Below are 22629 nucleotides of genomic sequence, written 5' to 3'. Positions count from 1 at the left end.
CCAGAATATTAAAATTACAGCATGTTATATGCCGTTACATTTTAAGAGGATTATTAAAATAGTGAAGAAACCAACTCTGAAAGTTATCACATGATATAGAATCAACTACCGTCTTCTAATTAAAACCCTATATTTTATTAGTATTTTACTTTTAAAATTAAATAAATTATATTTTAAAGGTTAAAATATAATTTAAACTAGTCCAACCCAAAGTCTTCAATCCTTTTTATCTATAGTTGTAGATAACCATTTGTAACAAAACTAAACTATTATCTAATATAAATGAATAGAAATGGTCATCTACAGTTGAATTAAATTAGGACAATCACATAATTTATTTTTAAACATATGCAGGGACATAGTCATTCATAGACATATATTAATAGAAACATAACAATCCTCTCAACAACAACTTTGGACTCTTGAAGAAGTGTTTCATTATCCACTCTTACTTTTCATGGTTAAAATTCCTTCAAAAATTGGATAACTGAGAGCCATGACATAACTTACTAAAAAAAGTTGACCAAACATTTCTTCAAAGTCTCTTGTTTTGAAAAGTCTCCATAAACCACCAAAGAAACAAATAGTGTTGACTATGAGTAACATAATCATTGGAGACATATACAAAGCCGCACCTTGAAAATCAAACCTACCTTGTTCATATTTCTTGATTTTCTCTTTGTCTGTGTCAATTGCTTTGTTTGATAAGTTGAATTTCTTCTTGTTTAATCCTAACCATTTTTTAATTGCCTCGGTCATTGCAAATAAACTTGTAACTGATTTTAAAATCCAAATTCTTTGTTCATCCCACCACATTGAAACTGAGCCATCACCAGAAATCACCTCTATTAAATGTTGAATTTGTGTCGCTATGTATAAGAATGCAAACACTGCAAACCAAGGATCTGTGACCTGTAATATCAATAATTTAAAATATATCAAATTATAACAAAATATATTGCACAATAGGACTAATGCTAGAAATGTGGTTGAACCTAACTAATCACTACCAAACTGGTTTGTAGGGTGAACCTTGTCTTTCCCCCACTTATAAGCACATATTCAGATCTTATATTGTTTGATGTGAGATTCTTAACACACCTCCTCACACCCTGAAGCTTGAAAGTAAATGGTGGGTGGTCCGATAATAAAAATTTAATAGTTGGTGGCCCAACAGATCCTAAATCAGTCTATGATACCATGTTAAGAAATATAGTTCTAATTCATCCATATAAAACCGACTTGTTGGGTGATGATTGTTCCCAATTATAAACACACGTTCATGTCATATATTTTCCGATGCGATTCTTAACGACTAGTAAAAATAATTGAATATGAGCTTTACCTTAGGGAAAATGGAAATTCCTTTGAAGAAGCAAACTTGAGGTACAATGCCATAAAGGATGAATCCAATAGCATATAAAGATGAAATTGACATGAAGCAATAGGTGAAGTTATGAATAGTTGACATTCTTGAAAATCCATAAGTAAAAGGACTATATTTAGAGACAGCAAGCAAGCAAAGTTCAGACAACCATTTCACCAATTGAAGCATTCCTTCTTTGATATCAGTTGGTGCACAACCTAAGAAACAAGGTGTTTTGGGGTAAAGATAAGCTGATTTCCATCCTCTGCAGTGTAAAAGATATCCAGTGATAGTACTCTCTAGTAAAATTCCATATGAAAATCCTACTTCTGTGCCCCATTTTGTGTGTGTTTCATACGAACAAGATGAAACTATTTGGGCTTCTTGCAAAATTTCATCTTTTGAAAGGTTCTTTTTGCTAATTTCTTGTCCACGAATGGCCTTGAGTGATTCTATGTATGTGGTTGATTCTCCAAAGTATTTTTGGGCATCATGAAGATACTCATCTACAATCATGAAAGAAAAAAAAACTATAAAGACGAATCTCCGATAGAAACTGCATATTACAAAAAAGACATGGTGAATAAAAATATGGGCAAATCATAGACGATCTATTATAACATAATAGAAAAATCTATTACAATATAGTAGAAAGTTAGGTGTAACTAACTTAACTATGATAACAATATTAACTAACACTAATAAAAACACTAAAACACTATGTAATATAGTAATGAGACCATATGTACCTTTTTGATTTGGACTTCCAAATAGCAATGCACTTCTATTCAAGTAATTACCACTGCCAGAAAGACCTGGACCTCTCAATCCATCCATTCCTTGCCACATTGTCTAAAATAAAATTTGCAATAAGTCATCCTTTACATGAGTAAATTTTACGAAAAAACATAATCGGATTTCATGCAGTCAAGTTTTGTTGTATTCATGTTATCACAATATTATTAATAGTTTGATCTTAGTTGCATGACCGAGAAAGAAGAATTTTATATCTAATTTAACATTAGAATCGTTTGATCATGATCAGATGGACAAATTGAAATTAACTGTGTAAATTCAAGGACTATATTACAACTACAAATTGCAGTTTAAGAAAAATAAAATAAAAAAAGATGAGCATTATTTTTTATTTACCTTAAAAGCAGTTCTGGATTGGTTATCATAGATGTCTTTTTTGCTAAGATTGTGAAACATTTGAGGGAATTGAACAAAAGCAATATACTTAGAGGTTTCTGGATCAAGAAAGAAACACATTGCTTGTTTGGCTGATGATGGATCATTGCAATACATATCACAATCCACTGCTAGTACATAAGGTCCATTGCTGATCAAACCTGACACTCTAAGCTGCAACAACAATAAAATAATAAAAAGTGTTAAATATAGTTTCTCATAAATAATATTTTAATATTAAATAGAGAAAATTATATATGAAGTTTGAAATTAAATACCAATGTATTTAGGGCTCCTCCTTTGAATTTGTGAGGAAGTGATGGTCTTCTTTCACGAGATACGTAAACAACGCGTGGAATTTCTGATTCTTCGTTTACAATCTAAAATAAATAAATTATAATATTATTAATTTAGCGGTCAATAAATACTCTTAAATTAAAATAATTTAAGTAAATAAAATTTAAATTTATCGTTGTTATCCATAATAAAAAATATTTATTAAGGATGATAATAAAAAAATATTCAAGTAATGTGGAATTTTCAACTCACGCACATAACAATAACCTTTGGTTATAAATCGGTTTTACAATAGCCCCGACTTAGTTCGACCAGACTCATTTAATAAAAATATATGTTTTTAATTTGTTTAGAAAGTGTGTTTAATTAAACAACTTAGACTCTAGAAAGTTTTATTAAGCTTTCAATAAAATAAAATTTTAACACAATTCATATTATCATTTTCCTTCAAATCTTTTTAAAAGTACATCAAATGTTTTCTTTTTTTTAAATATTTGATATAAATAAACTTTAAAGCAAGTTAATAAAAATATGTGTTTTTAATTTTTTTTAGAAAGTCCCTAAACTTTAAACCTTAGTAAATGTTTTTAATAAATTTGTTTATTTAAGTAGAATACTCATGATTCTCATATATATATATATATATATATATATATATATATATATATATATATATATATATATATATATATATATATATATATATATATATATATATATATATATATATATATATATATATATATATATATATATATATATATATATAAATTAATATTTTTGGTTTGTAAAAAACTCAAAATACTTTCAATCGGACATTCTTTAAATTTTGTCTTAAAACATTCTCTTGTTGGTGAAAATTAAAATACATTAATCATCTGCACTAAACCATTTGTTTATATTTAGACCACTTTTAAAACTAAAACCTAGTGGAAAAAAATAGCGCTGCAATCAATATTTACACATAAAAACATATATTTATTTTCACTTAACTAGTAATTATTCTATCAAATTTTTTATTAGTCATACCTCAATCCGAGAAGGCCTGTCAGTAACCATGCGAAGATTTTTCGGGTCAGAACTGAATTTTTCAATATTTTTCTGCATGTTCTCGTACTTCACCTGTCAAATTATTACAGCATCATGTCAATACAAAATCATATCAAATAAATATATAGGGGACGTATCACAGAGAACGTCATTTTTATGTAAGGATATGAGAAAGAATCTGAACCATTAAATTTTAAAATAAACGGTGGAGATTATCTGTCATTATAACTATATAGATGATATAAAATACCTTAATCTGGTCTCTTTCTACTTCAAATTCATGTGACATAAGAACATGTTCATCCTCACCCAAAGGAGAGAAAAAAACCTTAGGGCATCTTGATTTAATACCATATTTTTTACAAAAAGGAACCCAAACTTTAGCAAATTCAGAAGCTTCTTTAATCCCAAAATAAGTAACAAGAGAACCACCATCATCAGAAAGATAAACAGAAAGTTTATCACTAGGGTAATCCATAGCAATAGCCGAAACAACCGTGTTCATAACTTCAACGGTCGGTTCTTTCTCAGGATCGATCGTGCACACAAATATATCGAGTCCTGGTAAATTCTCGTCGACCGGGAGTTTCTCGGTCATCACCGATCGACTCACCGGCCGCCACCGGTACGCTTGGTTAAAAAACCACATGATTGATAGAATAACTTCAGCTAGTGTCATTAAAATCCATGGATAGGAAATAATGAAATTTTTGATACGATAGTAAAAGAGGAACAAGACACATATGAAGTGGAATAATATGTGAGTTCTACTTAGAAGTAACCATGATTGAACTGTTTCTTTGTGAAGTGTGAAAGTTGCCATAACAAGTCAATAACTTTGAATATTTTTCAACGTTGTTGTGTATGGTTTATAGAATGTGCAGTTTCATTTATATATGTTAGTTGATGAAGCAAAATAAATAAATAAATAAAATCTATACATATTCATGAGAATTGAAAATCAAATACTAATTTAAAAGTAACTCTCGTGGAACTCGCATCAGTGTTATTAAAAGTTTATATTATATAATTATTTTATAGTGGAAACAACAAAAAGGACAAGAGGCCTCGTGAGGACAATGTTGCTGCGTGGGTAATTTTTTAATTGTTGTTCGGAATTTAGATTTGATTTTAAGAAAAAAGTGAGTGAAGCATGGGCCATGATGATTGGTTGTTTCTTTTTTTTTAGTTTTGGACTCTATCTTGAGGCCTCTTATAATGGGCTTAACTTTATATGTAGGGTGCAGGGAAGTGCTAGAGAAAAATGATAAAAGATGCATTATTTTTTTCATTTTGAAACTACTTAGAAATATTTTTAAAAAATTTAAATACTTGTACAGATTATACAGCCAAACGAATAACAAACTGCGTCACTATCTCTTTTTGGATGACAAAACTAATTCTCTTCAATATTACATTCATTGTCGTAGGAGACACAAGATTACTATGCATGAGTATTTGCACTCTTTGTAAAAGATCCACAATTTTTAGTGCTAGAAAACCAAAAGTGTCAAAAGCAAAATGTTGAAAGCATGTGATTGTCAGAACACGTTTTCTCATGCTTGACCACTTTAATTGAAACGACTTTGAGAGCTGTCTATTTCACAGTAAACCCTCCAGTCCCCAACCCCACCAGCAGAGAAACCCCAATCAAATCTACACGTGTATGCTTCCCTCATACCCACCCGTACACTAGAATATATGTGGGCCTAAGTGTTGATCGTCCTTTCCAAGGGTCAAAAAATTCACATACACCTTTTCTTCGTAGATACCCCAACACGCCAGAATATATCAAATAAGACATCCCTAACAAAGCCATGTCGATATTTGAATCCTAGAAACTCTTTACAATGAATAGTGTGTACCCCAAATGTATTCAAGCACACCTTGTAGAAAAAATGGCAAAACACATCAACAGGAAATAAGGGAATCATGAGTCGATATTTAAGGATGGTATGATAGTAAGGAGAAAATATTGAGCATGTGTTGCTTGCAAACAACCAAAAATACTTTATGTCTTGTGGTTATGTCAAATTTTACATTCATGTCCTGAACACTTAATTAAAATTTAAGAGAGACGTTGTCCTTGCTAGTAAAACCGCTAAGGTCAAAATTTAAAATCGCAACACTAAAAAAATAAATACTTTTTAGATTTTAGACTCTACACCGTGGTTTTAAGTACTCAAATTTTAAAATTCAAAAACCTTAATCAATATAGTGGATTTGATTTGGTTACATCCTTTGTTGTTTGGGTTTCTTGAATCATGACCTCTCAGCTATTAGCATGTCCCTATCCTGAACCTTTGCTGTTTTTTTTTTACCACGCTATCCTCCTATTCTTCTTTGAGTGGGTCGAAACCAAAAATATGTTTTTTTTTTTTTGCATGTGGTGATTCTAGTTTGTCTTTTTCTTTTTGCCACACATCCATGTTGCATCAAGTCAATGTTGGCTTTAGAATTTAAAGGAATTATTTACCTCAAATTTTAGGGACCTTTGCTTCTTCTTCTTCTATGTCTAGAACTACAAAATTAACTAGAAAAATAAAGTTTCTGACCTTAACTAACACATCTTTCATTATCTCAAAAGGGAATACATAAGATATATCAGCCAATGTTAATAACATGTTGGTCTGTTTTGCCTCTTTGCCTAATTTTTCATCATTGAGAGTTACATCAAGCTGGTGTTTTATCCCAATTCATAAACAACTCTTGAAATTTGTAGGTTTCCTATAGTACAAGGAATATGGAAACTACATGAATCTTATAATTTTGGTAGAATCTTCCTTTGATTATAGCATTACATCCTTTTTATAGGTACATTGTTTCAAAGACATAGAAGTCTTCTCTTCCATGTCAAAAGGTCTTTCAAACATATTTGCATATGTAGAAATTTTTTGTAATGCTTCTGCAAACAGATTGGCAATTTATAATCTATGAAATTTTCAAGGATTTTTTGAAACTTTAAATTAAATCAAAAGACCTCTTGCAATTTGCTTTTGATGTTGCAAAATATTCAATCTACACCTTTGATAATGTAGAGATTTATATATATTTGTACATTCCTTAAATTAATATGTTTAAGAAGGCCTTTTTTGGATTGATTAATTTGTAACTCAAGAGAGTACAAAAGCTCCTCATCATAAATTTTTTGAATTTATTCTACATCATATCACTAAATCCCTTACACAAAGTTTGGTAGTAGCACCGAACCGAGAAAAATATGCACAAGTAAACGGTCATGCTCGAGTTTCTTAAAAGGGTTTGTATCAACCTACCCTATTAGAAAGATCAACAAAAGTCTTAAAGTTACATATTTTTCTAAGGGAATGTAGAGTTGTGACTCCCTTATAAATATCCCAATAACGTCTCGGAAAGGGTGGTATTTAGTAGCCCTTCATTTTTGGAGAAGATCCTGATGATCTACGCTTGATCCCTCATTTTGGCGATATTATATTTTACCTTGGTCTTTTTCTTGATTTTTATTTACTTTAATCTTTACCATTATCTTTTATATTTAGCTTCTAGAAGTGTCTTCTCCAAAATACTCGCATAAACAAAGAAATCTTCTTCTACTACAAAAGGGGTTAGATTAACAAAAATAACGTGTATGAATTCTTCTATAGATAAGGGTCCATTTTTGAAAAAGTTTTAATAGAGAGAAAATAATTTTTATTTCAAAAGTTTAAAGAACTTGACATATAGAGGAATTACAACACACTATATTACATTTGCGACAAAATTTACTTGTTGCTAAATAAAGTGTGTTATACTATTGCAATTCTCAAAATAGTTCAACACTAGTTTTAGGGATCTTACCAATAGTTCCTACACTGACAATTTTACCTTTATTATTACCATAAGAATATGATTCACCTCTTGTAGGAGGTAAATAAGAGAAAAGATTTATATCTTCGGTCATGTGATCTGAATGACTACTATCACATTGCGTTCGAGCCGTCAAGCATATCTGCATCTCAATTTGACTTTTTGACCATTGGTACCCAACTATTTTTAGGTCTTTTAATGTTATTAGATTTAAGATGGCTCAAGTCATTAAATTTAAATCTCTTTTACTACTTTGAATCTTTCATTTTTCTAAAACAATAAGGCTTAAGATGGCAAAGCTTACAAAAGTAATTGCATTTATAAACAAAGTGAATATTTTTTTAGTATAACATATGTAACTAAAACTTTTAGAATTAGTTTTAGGTTCATAACCTAAAGTAGATTTATTATATGATTACCTATAAAAAAAATTCAATTTTTCACTTCCTTTAATAAATTTATTAAGTGTAGTATGTAAATCATCATTTTTATTTTTCAAAATATCACATTGATGACATTTAATAGATTCAACTAGGATTTCGTGAGAAGAGGAATAATTTTGAATTAAAACATTTGATCTCTCTTTAAGACTTTATATTTCTTCTAAGAGATTTTTATTTTCATATTCAAGGGACGAAATCATTTTTTTAGAGGTGGATACAAGAGGTTTCATAAAATGTGTCTCTGAACATGGAGTATATGTCAATGATACAAACAGGGTCAGTCGAATCATTTTATGTCTTATGTAGATGATTTGTTGATCACAAGTGCAGATGAAACAAAGATATAAAGGGTCAAGTCGAAGCTGATGGAGAAATTTGAAATGTTCCAAGACAGAGGTGAACGAGTGTTCTTGCACCAGAAGAAGTATACTCGAGATATTTTTGAAAAGATTCTAGATGAGCGACTGTAATACAGCTGAAATGCCATTAAAAAATGGAGCAAAGTTAAAGATGGATACATATGATGATTTCGTAAGTGCAATATTGTACAAAACAATCATTGGATCCTTGAGGAATCTATGCAATACAAAGCCAAACATTTGTCAAAGTGTCAGATTGTTGAGCAGATTCATGAAGAAGCCCTAATAATTTCATCTCACCGCAGTTAATAGGCTATTTATCATGGTGTGCTAAGGCCAAAACACAAGAATATCAACACAAATGCAGAGGTACATGGTTACGCTGACTCAGATATCAATGGAGATCAAGACAAGAAGAAGAGTATTGCAAGCTACATATTCATGATAGAAGACGCTCAAATCTCTTGGAGCTCAAAGAAACAAAACATTGTAGTTTTGTCATCTTGTGAAGCTTAGTACATGGTTGCATCATATCAAGCTGTATGGATAGAGATGTTGTTAGTAGAACTCAAGATCATGGAACCTAAGAAAATGTGTTGTTTGTAGATAAAAAGTCAGCTATCGACCTTGCCAATCATTCAATGTGTCATGGTCGAAGTAAACACATAGAGAGGAGGTGTCATTTTCTAAGAGATCAAGTAAATGAAGGAAAGCTTAAACCTGAGTATTGCAAATCAGAACTGCAGCTAATTGATATACTCACCGAGCCCCTAAAGAAAGTCAGGTTTGATGAGCTGAAGAGCAGCATTAGAATGAGAAGTCTTGAAAACATGATTTAAAAGGTGTGTTAGAAGATGTAATTCATGGTCTCTCTAAGTAGTTTGTGTTCAACAAGGTTGTGTAACCTAATCGAAGTAGCTGTGGAGTCATCTGTATTTGACAGGGTCGAATACAACATATAGCTATTGTGTCAAAGTCGAAATATGATTTTTAGCTAACGTTGTAATTCAAAATACACTTTTTACAGTTTAACAACAACTTCATCTAATAAATTTCTTTTTCTCTTATCTCCCTTCTCTTTTTCTTCTTCTTCTTGAAACCATAATTGTTTCATCTGTTATATGTATGCATGTAAGTTTGAGTGGGATTATGTGTGGGTATATATTTGAGGATTACAAGGATTATAACGACATAAGATTGTTATGGATTATGAACATGACACAAATATTAGTAGAAAATGGAATATGATTATGAAATATGATAATATGTTTGATATTGATACATGTATGTCAATTTTGTTTTCCAACAGGACTGGTCTTGAACTCCATTGTGAAATTTTAGTTATTGTTTTTTTACGTTACCTAAATCTTAGCCTCTATGTGTTTTTATTTTGTTTAGAACCTATGTTTAAAAATTGAAGGTTTATTCTCATAAAGGGGTGACCATAAATGGAAAATTTTGAAACTTGGGACATGGCCTACTTATACACCATTCTTGTAAAGTACAAAGACCTTAGAGCAGATTTATGTACTAGTATAGTGGGGGTAGTCTTCAATGATGAATCTTATTGTGTGTGTGTGATTGACAAAGACATCCTAATTTTAATGGGATTTCAGAGAATGCTTTGTACAATTTACCAATTGGTTAGTTGGCATCCATATTGTGAGCATATAAACTTAGATAGCGATTGACAACAAGTAATTAACTTCATTTTCAAGTCTCTATGATGTATCAGTTAAATGTTAAATGTTAAATGTTTCATATTGTAATCTTAATAAACATAATTTAAATCTCTTTTTGTTTTTATAAAAATAAAAAAATAAAAAAATTTATTTTTGAATCATAAGAAAAGAACACACTTGGTTGGTCGGTTGATTTGAACAAGCAATATGATTGCCCCACAGCATAACTATATGTGCCCACTAAAGTGGTCCTTATTAGATTCGATGAAACATGAGAGGCCCACATTGATTTTGAGGACCACCAACTACAAAGTGATACTCATGCAAGCATTTCATCGTACCCGTCATAGTAGTAGTGGAGCTTTTGTTTTTTAAGACTCCTATAGAAGTAGAATTATGTAAACAATTATATATATATATATATATATATATATATATATATATATATATATATATATATATATATATATATATATATATATATATATATATATATATATATATATACACACACATTATTCCGTTGGTATGGAGAAATAAATTTTTTTTTACTGTGAAGAAGAGACTAACCTAAAAGATTATCATTACAACGTCTAAGTCAGTAAGAGAATGAAAAATGATGTGTGAATCATAATGAATTTGAATTATATATTTTTAGACTCCTTATTATATGTATAGAGTTGTTTGTGGCCTACCAAATCTGGATCAAATGTGTGTTTTCTCTTATTAGGTATTTGGTCAGCTCAAAACAAATTATCTCTGAGGTTTCTCGTGTTGTGGTTGTGAGAAGAATTTTAGAGAACTGGGTCGAGCTCCCTACATTAGAGTTATTGTTTGGAGAAGAGGTTTGACTTTAGGCGTGAGCAATCTAGAGAATAACTGCATTAAATGTGTGTCTCATCACTAAGACATTTTTCAAATTTTGTTTGCCATGTGGCGCCCTTAGGTTTCTACACCGATATTGAAGCTTATTCCTTGGATACTCATGTGTTGTAGTATTCCCGAGGAGAGATTTAATTGTTGTTTTCTCGCCTCTATGTAAACTTTAATTATGAGTCCTTGATTAGTTTGTTTCACTTCTCTATATAAGGGTCACTTGGAATTTTAAAAATCCTTTTGTCTTTTACACAAACTACAAGTTTCTTTTTTCCTATATAGTTCGATTTTCTTCTCTGAGCTTTGTCAATATTTATTTCGTCAATCTTTTTCCTTCATTGGGTTATACATTTCTTGATCTAGTGCACCTTTTAGGTTATCTCCTTTAAATGTTATCTACATTTTTAGTTTTCTTAGGTACCATCTTTCTCTTTTCTGTTTATTGTTCAATGCATTCCTCTATTGATTTGGATATGACCCACATAGAAAATGTACCCGCAAATGTAATAAATATACCCGTTAGTGATGATTCCTCTTTCCTAATGGGCTTGTAAATCCAAGAATGTCAAATATTGACCTTTTAGAAGTTAACAAACCAGTTGCGAACCTTATCCTGGTTACCGATAACTCTGGGTTTGGAGGGGGTTCTGTTGAAGATGGTAGAGAGCCCTTGATTTTTCATTCCATTGGAGGTGCTAATGATTCTTCTAAAGGAGATGAGTGAAGGGACCATGATAGTCCTGTTGTTAGGGATGTGGATGTCAGTTCCCTTACTCTTTTGTCGTCTCCTGTAGATCTAGAACGAATTATTGAATTTGGAGCTTCCTCAAAAACTAGGTCATCCTCACTTAGCATTTGTGCTCTTTTCCCATATCTATTTTTGGCCTCAAATTCTTCTATTATTGATTATTTTTTATCTGTTGGCATGCATTTTTCTTCTTCTTTTTCCTTTTTAATTCCTCCTTCATCAACTACTTTCCATTCATCTTTGACTTCTCTTTCAACTTCATCATTCTCATAACTATCCAATATATTCCCATTAAGACCTCCATTTGATCAAGCTGTCAATTGTTTAGATAACTACCCAATGTGATTTTCAATACTTTTCATGGATGCTTCAATATTCTTGTTAGATGCTTCAATATTCTTGTTGAATGCCCAAATGGTTGAGTTTATTGCTTTCAAGTTGCTTTGAGTCATCGTGAATTGGTTTATAGTTTCTTCTAAAAGAGATGATTCCCTTTCAGGTATTTCTTGAATGACCTTTATTTCTCAAAGGTTTCTTTGAGTAAACTTCATAAATTAGTTTAAAGTCTGTTCTATAAGGGATGACTTCCTTAGTGGTGGATTTTGAGAAGCTTCTTGGTTAGATATTTGAAATTGATTGTTACTACAATTAAAACTTGAATGATCATTCCACCATGGATTATAGGTGTTGAAGTAAGGATTCATTTCTTGATAATTTCTTGCATAATGCGCTTCTTCAACGTATGGTACACATTAGCCATTGGTGTGACCTTCACCAGATAAAATCATATTGTAATACCCTGACTCGATTAACATTTGCTAGAACTAGAGTTGAGGCAGCCATTTTTTTTTTTATAAAGCTTGAAGTTATGCTAACGGGGCAACCTGAAAGTTAGATCCATCATAGATGACTTTCTTTACCTTACAAGCACAATAAGAAGAAAAATACCTCAGTAGCACTAAACTAGATATAAAATAACTAAATAACAAAAACTAAAATAATATCAATAAAAAATATAAATATAAATTATAACAAAATAAATTCAAAAATAAAATTAAAAATTAAAAATAGAAAATTAAACCAAAATTCAAGTACAATTTAATTGTCTTGTTGAAATAACTCAGCAATTCTTGACAACGGCGCCAAAAACTTGATGACAATTTAACAAGTGTATTAAACGTATCGAATTAATAAAATTCTAAGTTCGTATCCACATAAATTGTTTCATTTTAATTGTCTTGTTGAAATAACTCAGCAATTCTTGACAACGGCGCCAAAAACTTGATGACAATTTAACAAGTGTATTAAACGTATCGAATTAATAAAATTCTAAGTTCGTATCCACATAAATTGTTTCATTTTAATTGTCTTGTTGAAATAACTCAGCAATTCTTGACAACGGCGCCAAAAACTTGATGACAATTTAACAAGTGTATTAAACGTATCGAATTAATAAAATTCTAAGTTCGTATCCACATAAATTGTTTCACTTTAATTGTCTTGTTGAAATAACTCAGCAATTCTTGACAACGGCGCCAAAAACTTGATGACAATTTAACAAGTGTATATTAAACGTATCGAATTAATAAAATTCTAAGTTCGTATCCACAAAAATTTGATTTTTATAAATTGGTGATTTATCTTGAAAAGTTGGTTTAAGAGAAAAATAAGTAAAAAGACGATAGCTATCAGAAATTAAAGCGACCAGACATTTATCAAATCCTTTATTTGTCTTTGTTTGGTCTATACCCAAGTTTTAGAAGTATTACTCAATCCCCTTAAATAATTCTAATTAAGTTTTTTCAAAACCTTTATCTTTCTAAGATTTTCTTTGAGAAGACCATAAACCCTATTAACCTTAGATTGTCACACTTTCAAACAACATGGTGATCAACAATGACTAATAACTTGCATTACAAGCTAGCTGCAAATTCTATTATAAATGTTTTAAATTCAGTTGTAAAAATTAGTTATGATTATACATACATATAGGCTTAGCATTGTTATCATGTACTTTATTAAAGCTAATATAAAGCTTAATTAATCTTTCATTGAAACTGATTAAATTTGATAATGATAAGCTTGATATTTTCTCAAACATAACAAATTATAGTTGGATTATATTACAACACATATGTTCCCTAAAATTTGAAGTATGTGTAGATGTATGCAAATGATTACTCAATTTACATAAAAATAGTGTATGTATAAACTATATTATAGCTAACATGTGAACCACAGTCTGTGGTAAGTAGCAAATAAAATGAATGTGTGCATAAACAAGTAGTATTTTATTGCTATGTCACTCATTGCCTCCATTAATAAGACAAGATAAAATTGAATGACTCAACTCAATTCTAATCCTGTTTTCTTTTGTTACTAACCCTTGTTATTTGTTACTTATTTTACTTTTTTGTTGTCAGGGTAATTGGTTTAGTGCATACATTACGTGGAAAACACCAAAAGTTTTAATAAAACCCTAACAAGTTTGAAAATGGATTTTTTTACTCATGTGCCACAAAAATGAAACAAAAATACCAATATGTCATGAAATGAAAAAAAAATACCAGTTTGCCACACTTTCTTTTGGGGTCCGTCCAGGGGTTGGCCGGACTGATGAAGCATTTTTTTTTCCTGTTGGGGTCCGGCCAGGGGTTGGTTGGACTCTAACTAGTCCGTTTTTTTTTTTGTTTTTTTAATTGATTTAAATATTTTATTAATTATAATAAATGTTTTTTATTAGTTATAATGATTAAAATATAATTAAAAATGTAAAAAATATTATAATAAATAAAAAAATAATTTTTTTTATTATAAATAATGATTAAAATACAATAAAATATAATAAAAAAATTATTTGCCAATAAATTTTTTTAATTGAATTTAAGGATTTATTAATTATAAAAATTGTTTTTTTATTATAATTAATGATTAAAATATAATAAAAAAGCCAATATTTATTTTATTCAATACATAAACGGGTACAAGGAAAAAAAGCCTATTTTTTCTTCTTTGGTTGGACCATATGTCCCCTAGTGAGATATTTTTTGGGTATCTTTGGTCTCGTACCCCTACGTAACGGTTGATCATTGTTTGGTGGAGGTTGTCTTTGTGGAGAATCGTCGCTTGAAAGATCTTACTTATAGGCAATGTGGCTGTACAATCTTACTTATAGGTAAAAAAATAATAATAAAATATATGTCCTCGTCCATCTATTGGCCGAACCTACACATGTTCGTCCAACCCGTGACTTACTCATATTTTTAATAATTAAAATAGCATTTTTTTTAATTTTTTATTATATTTTAACCATTAATTATAATAAAAAAACAATTTTTATAATTAATAAATCCTTAAATTCAATTAAAAAATTTTATTGGCAAATAATTTTTTTTATTATATTATAATGTTTTTTATTATATTTTATTGTATTTTAATCATTATTTATAATAAAAAAAATATTTTTTTATTTATTATAATATTTTTTACATTTTTAATTATATTTTAATCATTATAACTAATAAAAAACATTTATTGTAATTAATAAAACATTTAAATCAATTAAAAAAACAAAAAAAAAATGGACTAGTTAGAGTCCAACCAACCCCTGGCCGGACTCCAACAGGAGAAAAAAATGCTTCATCAGTCCGGCCAACCCCTGGACGGACCCCAAAAGAAAGTGTGGCAAACTGGTATTTTTTTTTCATTTCATGGCATATTGGTATTTTTGTTTCATTTTTGTGGCACATGAGTAAAAAAATCTTGAAAATGCAATTTAATTATTTAATTTCACATATTATTTAATTATTTAATTAGGAATTAATTAAATAACTTGTGTTAATTAAATTTGAAATTCCATAGGGCTAGGTAGTACCATTATATGAATGGCTCAAATATTTTTGCAGTTGTAGCAATTTATGAGACTGAAAGTGATAGATTCTGTGCAAGGGTAAATTAGTCATCCCAAAATTGAAATTCGTTGGTGGAATTTTAAAAGAAAGTAGTACAAAGTAAATATTACCCAATGCTTTTTGATAGGGAAATCAAGAGTTACTCGAATGATAATTTTTAATTATAAAAAAATTAAGAATAGACAATAGTTAAATCAAGTAAAGTTTGTTTTTATTTTATCAAGAGAAAATTGAAAAAAAAAATAGTTTATATTAAATAATGATAAAAATAGATTTATTTTATTCGACAAATTAGGTGGATCGGATTTAAATTTATTTTGTGTAAACTAACTGATTAAATAAATCAATTTATCCGGCAAATTTAACATTTTAATGTTGTTATTATTTCATTACCGTATCTATTTTACGTTCTCCTTGCTATACTAAGAGCGTGACCCGCTTTGATGCCTTCGATTTTAAGATGCACTCTCTTGCTTTTTACAAATGGCCAAGTTTATTTCTCTCCAATTGTCTCTTTTAAAGGGTGTGTTGGATTGGTGCCGTAGGTGAATGGATTGTATATAACTTTTGGTGTTGGTGTTGTTTGTAGATTAATTTTCGTCTCATTTTTTTCGTTTATTGTTGTCTTCTCTTTAAGCAGTACTACCTGTATCGGCTACTCTTTCCCCTCTTTTAAATTTTTAATATATTTATATGATTGCTATTAAAAAACAAAATTTACCCTAATTAACCTAAAATCTCACTACTTAGATTAGATTCATGAATATATTATTTTGCTTGTCCAAAAAAAAAAAACCTAAAGTCTCACTAACATAAAAAAAAAAATCCTAAAATCTTGTTTATAAAATAACAAATGCACCAATAAAAATGTACAGTCTCTATATTTTGATAAGTCTCACACTCTATTCAACTAAATATTAACATAAATATCAAATTATTTGCAAACACACCACCACTCCCTTCATGAAGTAACATAATCATCTTTACGTCAATGACTCTAACTACTAGCCCCCTCAAATCAATTTTATTTTTTTATCTAAATACCTAATCATGTTTCATTCTCTTGAGAAATATCATGTATTTGCCAAATATATAGTAAAACTTTTTTTGAGAAATATATATAGTAAAACTCAATGAGACATTGTATACATTACACTTTGAGTATAAAAAGATCTATATAGCTGTAAATGGTTCAAACAACCACCGTATAATCATATCCAACAATTAACAAATCCTATGTTTTTACCATGCAATTACTTAAAAACATGCATAGTAAAAAAACTCAAAATATAATAAATAAAAGAAAAAATTTCTGTTTATGGTGCAATTTCATTTTATTATATTTTTTCTTCTTCAAAGCATCTTTTATTTCTCTCTCTCTCTCTCTCTCATGCATTATGATAAATAATTGTGATTGGTTTGAAAGAAAGAGAGAAAGAAATATACAAAGAAAGAAAGGGCTATAAATAGGGAGAGATAGAAGTAGAAGAAAGTATATAGTGAAGTTTCATTTCTTTGGGATTACAAATTTTTCCAAAACCTGAAACTTCAAAACCATCACCCAGGTCTGTTTACATTTCCTCTCTCTCTTTCATATTTGTTCTTTTCTTCTTCCTATAAACTCTTATGGAACCATCACTAACCTATTTATCACTTTCTTTCTCCAACTTTTTTTCTCCATTTTTCTCATCAATATTTTTTTTATTTTTCTCTTTTATAATTTTTTTATGGTTCTCTTTTCTTCTATGAGATGGTTTCCAAAAGAATAGTAAATAAAAAAATAATAATTTAGGTTTTATCACTATTATTTTTAGGTATTTTATTGGAGCTAAACAAGGCTTTAATTTAAATATTTTATAAAAAAAAATTATTATTATTATTATTATTATTATTATTATTGTGTTAAAACAAAAGAATCTTTCTGATCTATGAAATTCTTTTGAGTTGATATAAATTTTGTTGTTTAATTTCCTTCAAATCATGGTAATTTTCTTAGATCTTGCTCATAAAGTCACAATAATTTTTTATCTTGATTATTCATCATTCAGAAAATTGAAGATTATGTTTGCTCTAACCCTAGGTAGAGTTATACATGATGTGTATATATATGCATATATAATTCTTGAATTTTTTTTATACTAATTAATAATATGTAAAATGGATTGGATTTTGTTAGATCTAGCTTTCTAGACGAGTTTTGATTTTTTTTTTTTGTAAATAATATAATTTATGATTTATTTCCTTTTTTGTATATACTGTTAATTAATTTAATGAAAATAATTTAATTTAATTTTGAGTATAGAGTTGATCAAGAAATGGGGAGAGGAAAGATTGAGATAAAAAGAATTGAAAATACAACAAATAGGCAAGTGACTTTCTGCAAGAGAAGAAACGGGCTTCTGAAAAAAGCTTATGAATTATCAGTTTTGTGTGATGCTGAAGTTGCTCTCATTGTCTTCTCCAGCCGTGGAAGACTCTATGAATATTCAAACAATAAGTATGTTTCATTTTATTTATTTATTTATTTATTTATTTTAATTATATATATACTTTGCATGGCTTTTTTATTTTTATTTTTATTTTTATTTGAGTTTATTTATTTTAGTTATATATATTACATTAATTACCAATAATTGTTGGTCATTCTGCTTAGATCTATTGATAATTTAGGCTCAAGTATAGGACAGTACCCTTAATATATATATAGGAAAAAAATACAGCTATAACTTAGTTTTCTATATCCTTAATTGGAATTGGAATCAATTGTTTCAGTTTGCAAGAGTTTTAGCTCATTGTTAGCTACTGTTAAAAAGTACTAGTACTATTTTTTTTTTCACTCAATTATTTACTTAAATGAATATCTTAATTAATTTTACATTTAAAATTATATTTTTATATTCTATTAAAAAATAAGAATTTTTTATTTATATTATTCATTCTAAAATAATTTATTTTGTTGTTGAGGGAACCTACTTTAAATTTTTTTTAACCTTGGCTGATTAGAAAAACTTACAATCATAAACTTCCAAACTATTCTTTTTTATAAATCAGATATTTTTTTTTGCGTAAATGTATAGACTAATCTTTGCAAGAACCGCTTTTAAAAATGATTTTTATGCGAATTCATTATAAACAATTTTTTTACAAAAACTCTCATTGGAAGCTCGCTTAGATTACTAATTATAATGAAGTTAATACATCAAAATAATAATTTAAAAATGATTGAAAGAAAACAAAAAAAAAAATAGTGTAATGATATTATGGTGAAGTTGACCTACAAGAAACTCAGATCATGAAACAAGAAGAAAGCACAAGAATTTTATTTGTTCAAGTACAAATCAATCAAAACTTGTCTTTTTGCCTTCCACTTTGGGCTATTGAGTTTTGTTTCATGTTGAAGAGACAGAGAGAGTATGATGATTTTATGTTATAAACACATTGTCCAATAGTTTGGGTTTTATATGTTACCTTTTTCCTTTACAAATATTTGCATAAAAAGGGTGAAACATTGGAATTTATAGGATTTCCATTCACTTTGTTTAGAATTTCTAGTACTATACAAGAGTGAACAAAGAGTACATTCAACATTTAATAATTATCTATACTATTTTTCAAAAGTCTACACTATACTAAGATTCTATGTTTCATTGCATTCATATATATGACCATGTTATGAAGTAGTACAATTTTATCTTTTGATGAGGATACCGAGACGATACGACCGTATGTGCGGATGAAGATCACACCGCAACTTGAAATTATGTTGAGCCGAGAATTTGATTAAATACAATTTTAAATAATACAGTTAATGTCTCATTTGGCCTTATGGTGAAGGCTCGAGACTCAGAAGTGTGTTCTTCTTAAAGTCTTAGGTTCGAATGTTGCAGACGATTTTAGCGATTTTTGTGTTGGATAAAAAATGATAATGATGATTGAGTAAAACACATTTGCAACACACTTAGTTGCACTCAAATGGAACCATGCAGAGTTATGCTGTTTATTTCCATTTGCATGATAAGAAATATAAGAATCTGTGTACATATAGAGAGAGAAGGAGAGAGAATGGAAAAGTTTCATTGCATGCACAGATTCTGAAAAAAAGTGATTATTAATTAATTTCTGATTGATTGATTCTTGTTTGTGTATATGTTTGCAGCATTAGGTCAACAATTGATAGGTACAAGAAAGCATGTTCAGATCATTCAAGCACCACAACTACCACTGAAATTAATGCTCAGGTAATCATTAATCTATAATTAATCTTAATCACAACCATTTTTTCTTACTTTAACTAATCAAATTATTTAATATTAATTTGAATTAATCCAATAATATGATTGTAGTATTATCAGCAAGAATCTGCGAAACTTCGACAACAGATACAGATGCTGCAAAATTCTAACAGGTATAATCGATAATATTTTTATTACTATTATCGATTTTTAAGCGTTAAACTCGATTTTTTTTCTATAACCGCAATTGCACACGCAATATAATAGTTTTAGATGTTTATGCAATTATTATCGAAATTTGCTACTTAACTTTATTAAATACACCATTCGGTCACTCTTATAAACAAATTTCACTTTTTATGAAGAGGTAAGTGTTCGTCTTGTAATTCTGTTCCTGTGATTAATACCATTACTTATTGAAAAAAAACTTTTTATGATACATTTTGACTGAAATGTATCTTAGTTCATATGGACTGGATACATTAACATGGATACATTAACAGTCAAATGTATCACAAAAAGTAAAATTTGTTTATAATAGTGACCAGAGGTAATGTATTAATATTTTTGTTGTTAATGAAATTTGAATTGTAGGCATTTGATGGGGGATGCTTTAAGCACATTGACTGTGAAAGAGCTTAAGCAGCTAGAGAACAGGCTTGAAAGAGGAATCACTAGGATTAGATCTAAGAAAGTAAGATTTAATTAATTAATTAATTAGTTAACTTGTTAATTAGTTAGTAATTATTATAACATGATGATTATTTATGTATTTTGACTCTCATTTGCTATGTTTTTTTTTTTCTCTTTTGAATGTAACAGCATGAGATGCTACTGGCAGAAATTGAATACTTTCAGAAAAGGGTAATTCACAAAATATATTTATTTATTTATTTATTTATTTATTTCATTTAATTACTAAAAAAATTTATTATATCATTAATTAATTATATGTATTATTCGATTAGGAGATTGAGCTGGAAAATGAAAATCTTTGTCTTCGGACTAAGGTTAGTTAGTATACAAAAATGTTTTCTTTCGCCTTCGATTACTTTATATTTAACTCACTTTTTAAATATGTTAAATTTACGATTAAATCTCAATTAATATAAATTTTTTTTCTTTAAATAATGTATGTAAGCAAATGCAGATAAGTGATGTTGAAAGGCTTCCTCCTCAAGTAAACATGGTTTCTGGACAAGAACTGAATGCAATTCAAGCATTAGCATCTCGTAATTTCTTCAATCCAAATATGATGGAAGATGGAACTTCCTACAATCAATCATCAGATAAGAAGATTCTTCATCTTGGGTAAATAAATATAACTCAATCATATACAAATTTTTTTTTTTTTTTTGCATTTTACTTGTTCTAATGTGTGGATTTTGCTATGTTATTACAGGTGATTATGGCATTGGCTTTGGGCTAAATTAATGTATTATTAATTACTACTATTTTTATTTATGTTATTTGGCTAAGTGACCAATCAAGTTCTAATTTACTTTTTCTTCAATATTTATTATGGATATGAATTCTTTTTGTGAGAGTATATTATGGATTTTATGCATGTGGTGATTGTGTGATATATAATATGACAATGTATGTTGTTGGAATAAATAATGAATCACTCTTTGACAAAATTGATCAAATCTAAGTAATAATGTTTAAACCTTAACCTAAGGTGTGACTTAGGGAACACGTCAATGGATTGTCTTAAACTGACTTATTATGATATGATAAATGTTGAATTCTAGTCTACTACAAATTATCTCACTCAAGATGCTTCCAACCTCCACGTACATACAGGGTACTCATTGTTTCCTTCTTATCATTTCCTTTTAAAGATACTGGATGACCGAAAGTTTTGTTGATGATCTAAAATAGTGTTGATGATTTTAACGTTAAGTATTATAAACTGCTATAACATTTTTTTCAAGTAACTAAATTGAGATAAGAACAATCTACATATTTTCCAATTTATCATGATATTCATCTCTAGAATCTTCTTAGTCTCATCAAGATATTTCATCTCAATTTTTGTATTTAAAATCTCTTTGAACTTAATGATTTCTTTCATGCTAGAGCTTACCAACAAAATATCATCAGCATATAGCATAAAGAAGTAAGTGGAGAATGAATTCATCATCCCTCTTCAATATGTATACACAACTAACATAACTACTAATTAAAAAAAATTATATTTAAAAGAAGCAGAAAGTTCAAATATTATGAAACAAACTATTTAAACATAAATAATAATAGATAAAAAGATTTTGAAACATAAACTATTGTGAAGACGAACGTGTAAGGTAGTCATTTCCTAAGATTTGAAGACGAGTTCACTACATAAGTTTGAGGTTTCAATATGAGTGAGACGAGTGACATAGATGTTAGGGTTTTATTTTGAGAGAGACGACTGAAATAGATGTTAGGGTTTTCTTTTGAGAGAGATTATTGAAATAGATATCAGGACCACGTTGGTCATCTAGGTGGGATACTTCATCTCCGTGATGAACCCGGCGTTGGATAATTTTTCTACTTCTTCGTCAATGGCAACCCACTTTTCCTCGCCTACCTTCTACTTCCTTTATTCCACTGGCCAGGCGGATGGATGGATAGCAAGGAGATGGCCAATGACTTTGGTGTCTA

At 29.0% G+C, this 22629-nt stretch overlaps 2 protein-coding genes across 4 annotated transcripts; one reads left to right on the top strand and one right to left on the bottom strand.

Annotated features, from left to right (window-relative positions):
• Positions 1 to 302: 302 nt before the first annotated feature.
• Positions 303 to 4785, bottom strand: LOC131657360 (cellulose synthase-like protein G1). Its single transcript, XM_058926773.1, has 7 exons — positions 4155 to 4785; positions 3884 to 3976; positions 2836 to 2937; positions 2519 to 2731; positions 2116 to 2218; positions 1346 to 1872; positions 303 to 912 (listed from the first exon to the last, which is right to left on the bottom strand). The coding sequence occupies exons 1-7, from the start codon at positions 4725 to 4727 to the stop codon at positions 439 to 441; spliced, it is 2085 nt and encodes a 694-aa protein (XP_058782756.1). The 5' UTR covers positions 4728 to 4785; the 3' UTR covers positions 303 to 438.
• Positions 4786 to 17158: 12373 nt separating this feature from the next.
• On the top strand, positions 17159 to 21620 carry LOC131657359 (agamous-like MADS-box protein AGL11). Of its 3 annotated transcripts, none has more exons than XM_058926772.1 (9): positions 17159 to 17313; positions 18051 to 18245; positions 19905 to 19986; positions 20092 to 20153; positions 20575 to 20674; positions 20803 to 20844; positions 20949 to 20990; positions 21131 to 21291; positions 21383 to 21620. In XM_058926772.1, exons 2-9 carry the CDS (start codon positions 18064 to 18066, stop codon positions 21384 to 21386), a joined length of 675 nt encoding a protein of 224 aa, XP_058782755.1. In that variant the 5' UTR covers positions 17159 to 17313; positions 18051 to 18063; the 3' UTR covers positions 21387 to 21620. The 3 variants fall into 3 exon arrangements, with proteins under 3 accessions (XP_058782755.1, XP_058782753.1, XP_058782754.1); XM_058926770.1 differs by having other exon boundaries at positions 21122 to 21291; XM_058926771.1 differs by lacking the exon at positions 17159 to 17313 and adding an exon at positions 17689 to 17828 and having other exon boundaries at positions 21122 to 21291.
• The last annotated feature ends 1009 nt before the right edge of the window (positions 21621 to 22629 follow it).

Source organism: Vicia villosa, linkage group LG3, assembly GCF_029867415.1.
Source record: "Vicia villosa cultivar HV-30 ecotype Madison, WI linkage group LG3, Vvil1.0, whole genome shotgun sequence".
NCBI classification, from domain to species: Eukaryota; Viridiplantae; Streptophyta; class Magnoliopsida; order Fabales; family Fabaceae; genus Vicia; species Vicia villosa.
The sequence above is the reverse complement of the archived record's forward strand: the minus strand, read 5'-3'. Positions and strand labels throughout refer to the sequence as shown.

Excerpts from the sequence above, each read along its gene's own strand:
- LOC131657360 (XM_058926773.1), bottom strand. The coding sequence starts at position 4,727 with ATGGCAACTTTCACACTTCACAAAGAAACAGTTCAATCATGGTTACTT. Across the intron at positions 1,873-2,115 it reads TGGAAGTCCAAATCAAAAAG|ATGAGTATCTTCATGATGCC; the intron begins GTACATATGGTC and ends TCATGATTGTAG. Across the intron at positions 913-1,345 it reads GAATTTCCATTTTCCCTAAG|GTCACAGATCCTTGGTTTGC; the intron begins GTAAAGCTCATA and ends TTGATATTACAG.
- LOC131657359 (XM_058926770.1), top strand. The coding sequence starts at position 18,064 with ATGGGGAGAGGAAAGATTGAGATAAAAAGAATTGAAAATACAACAAAT. Across the intron at positions 20,675-20,802 it reads CTAGGATTAGATCTAAGAAA|CATGAGATGCTACTGGCAGA; the intron begins GTAAGATTTAAT and ends TGAATGTAACAG. Across the intron at positions 20,991-21,121 it reads ATCTTTGTCTTCGGACTAAG|CAAATGCAGATAAGTGATGT; the intron begins GTTAGTTAGTAT and ends AATGTATGTAAG.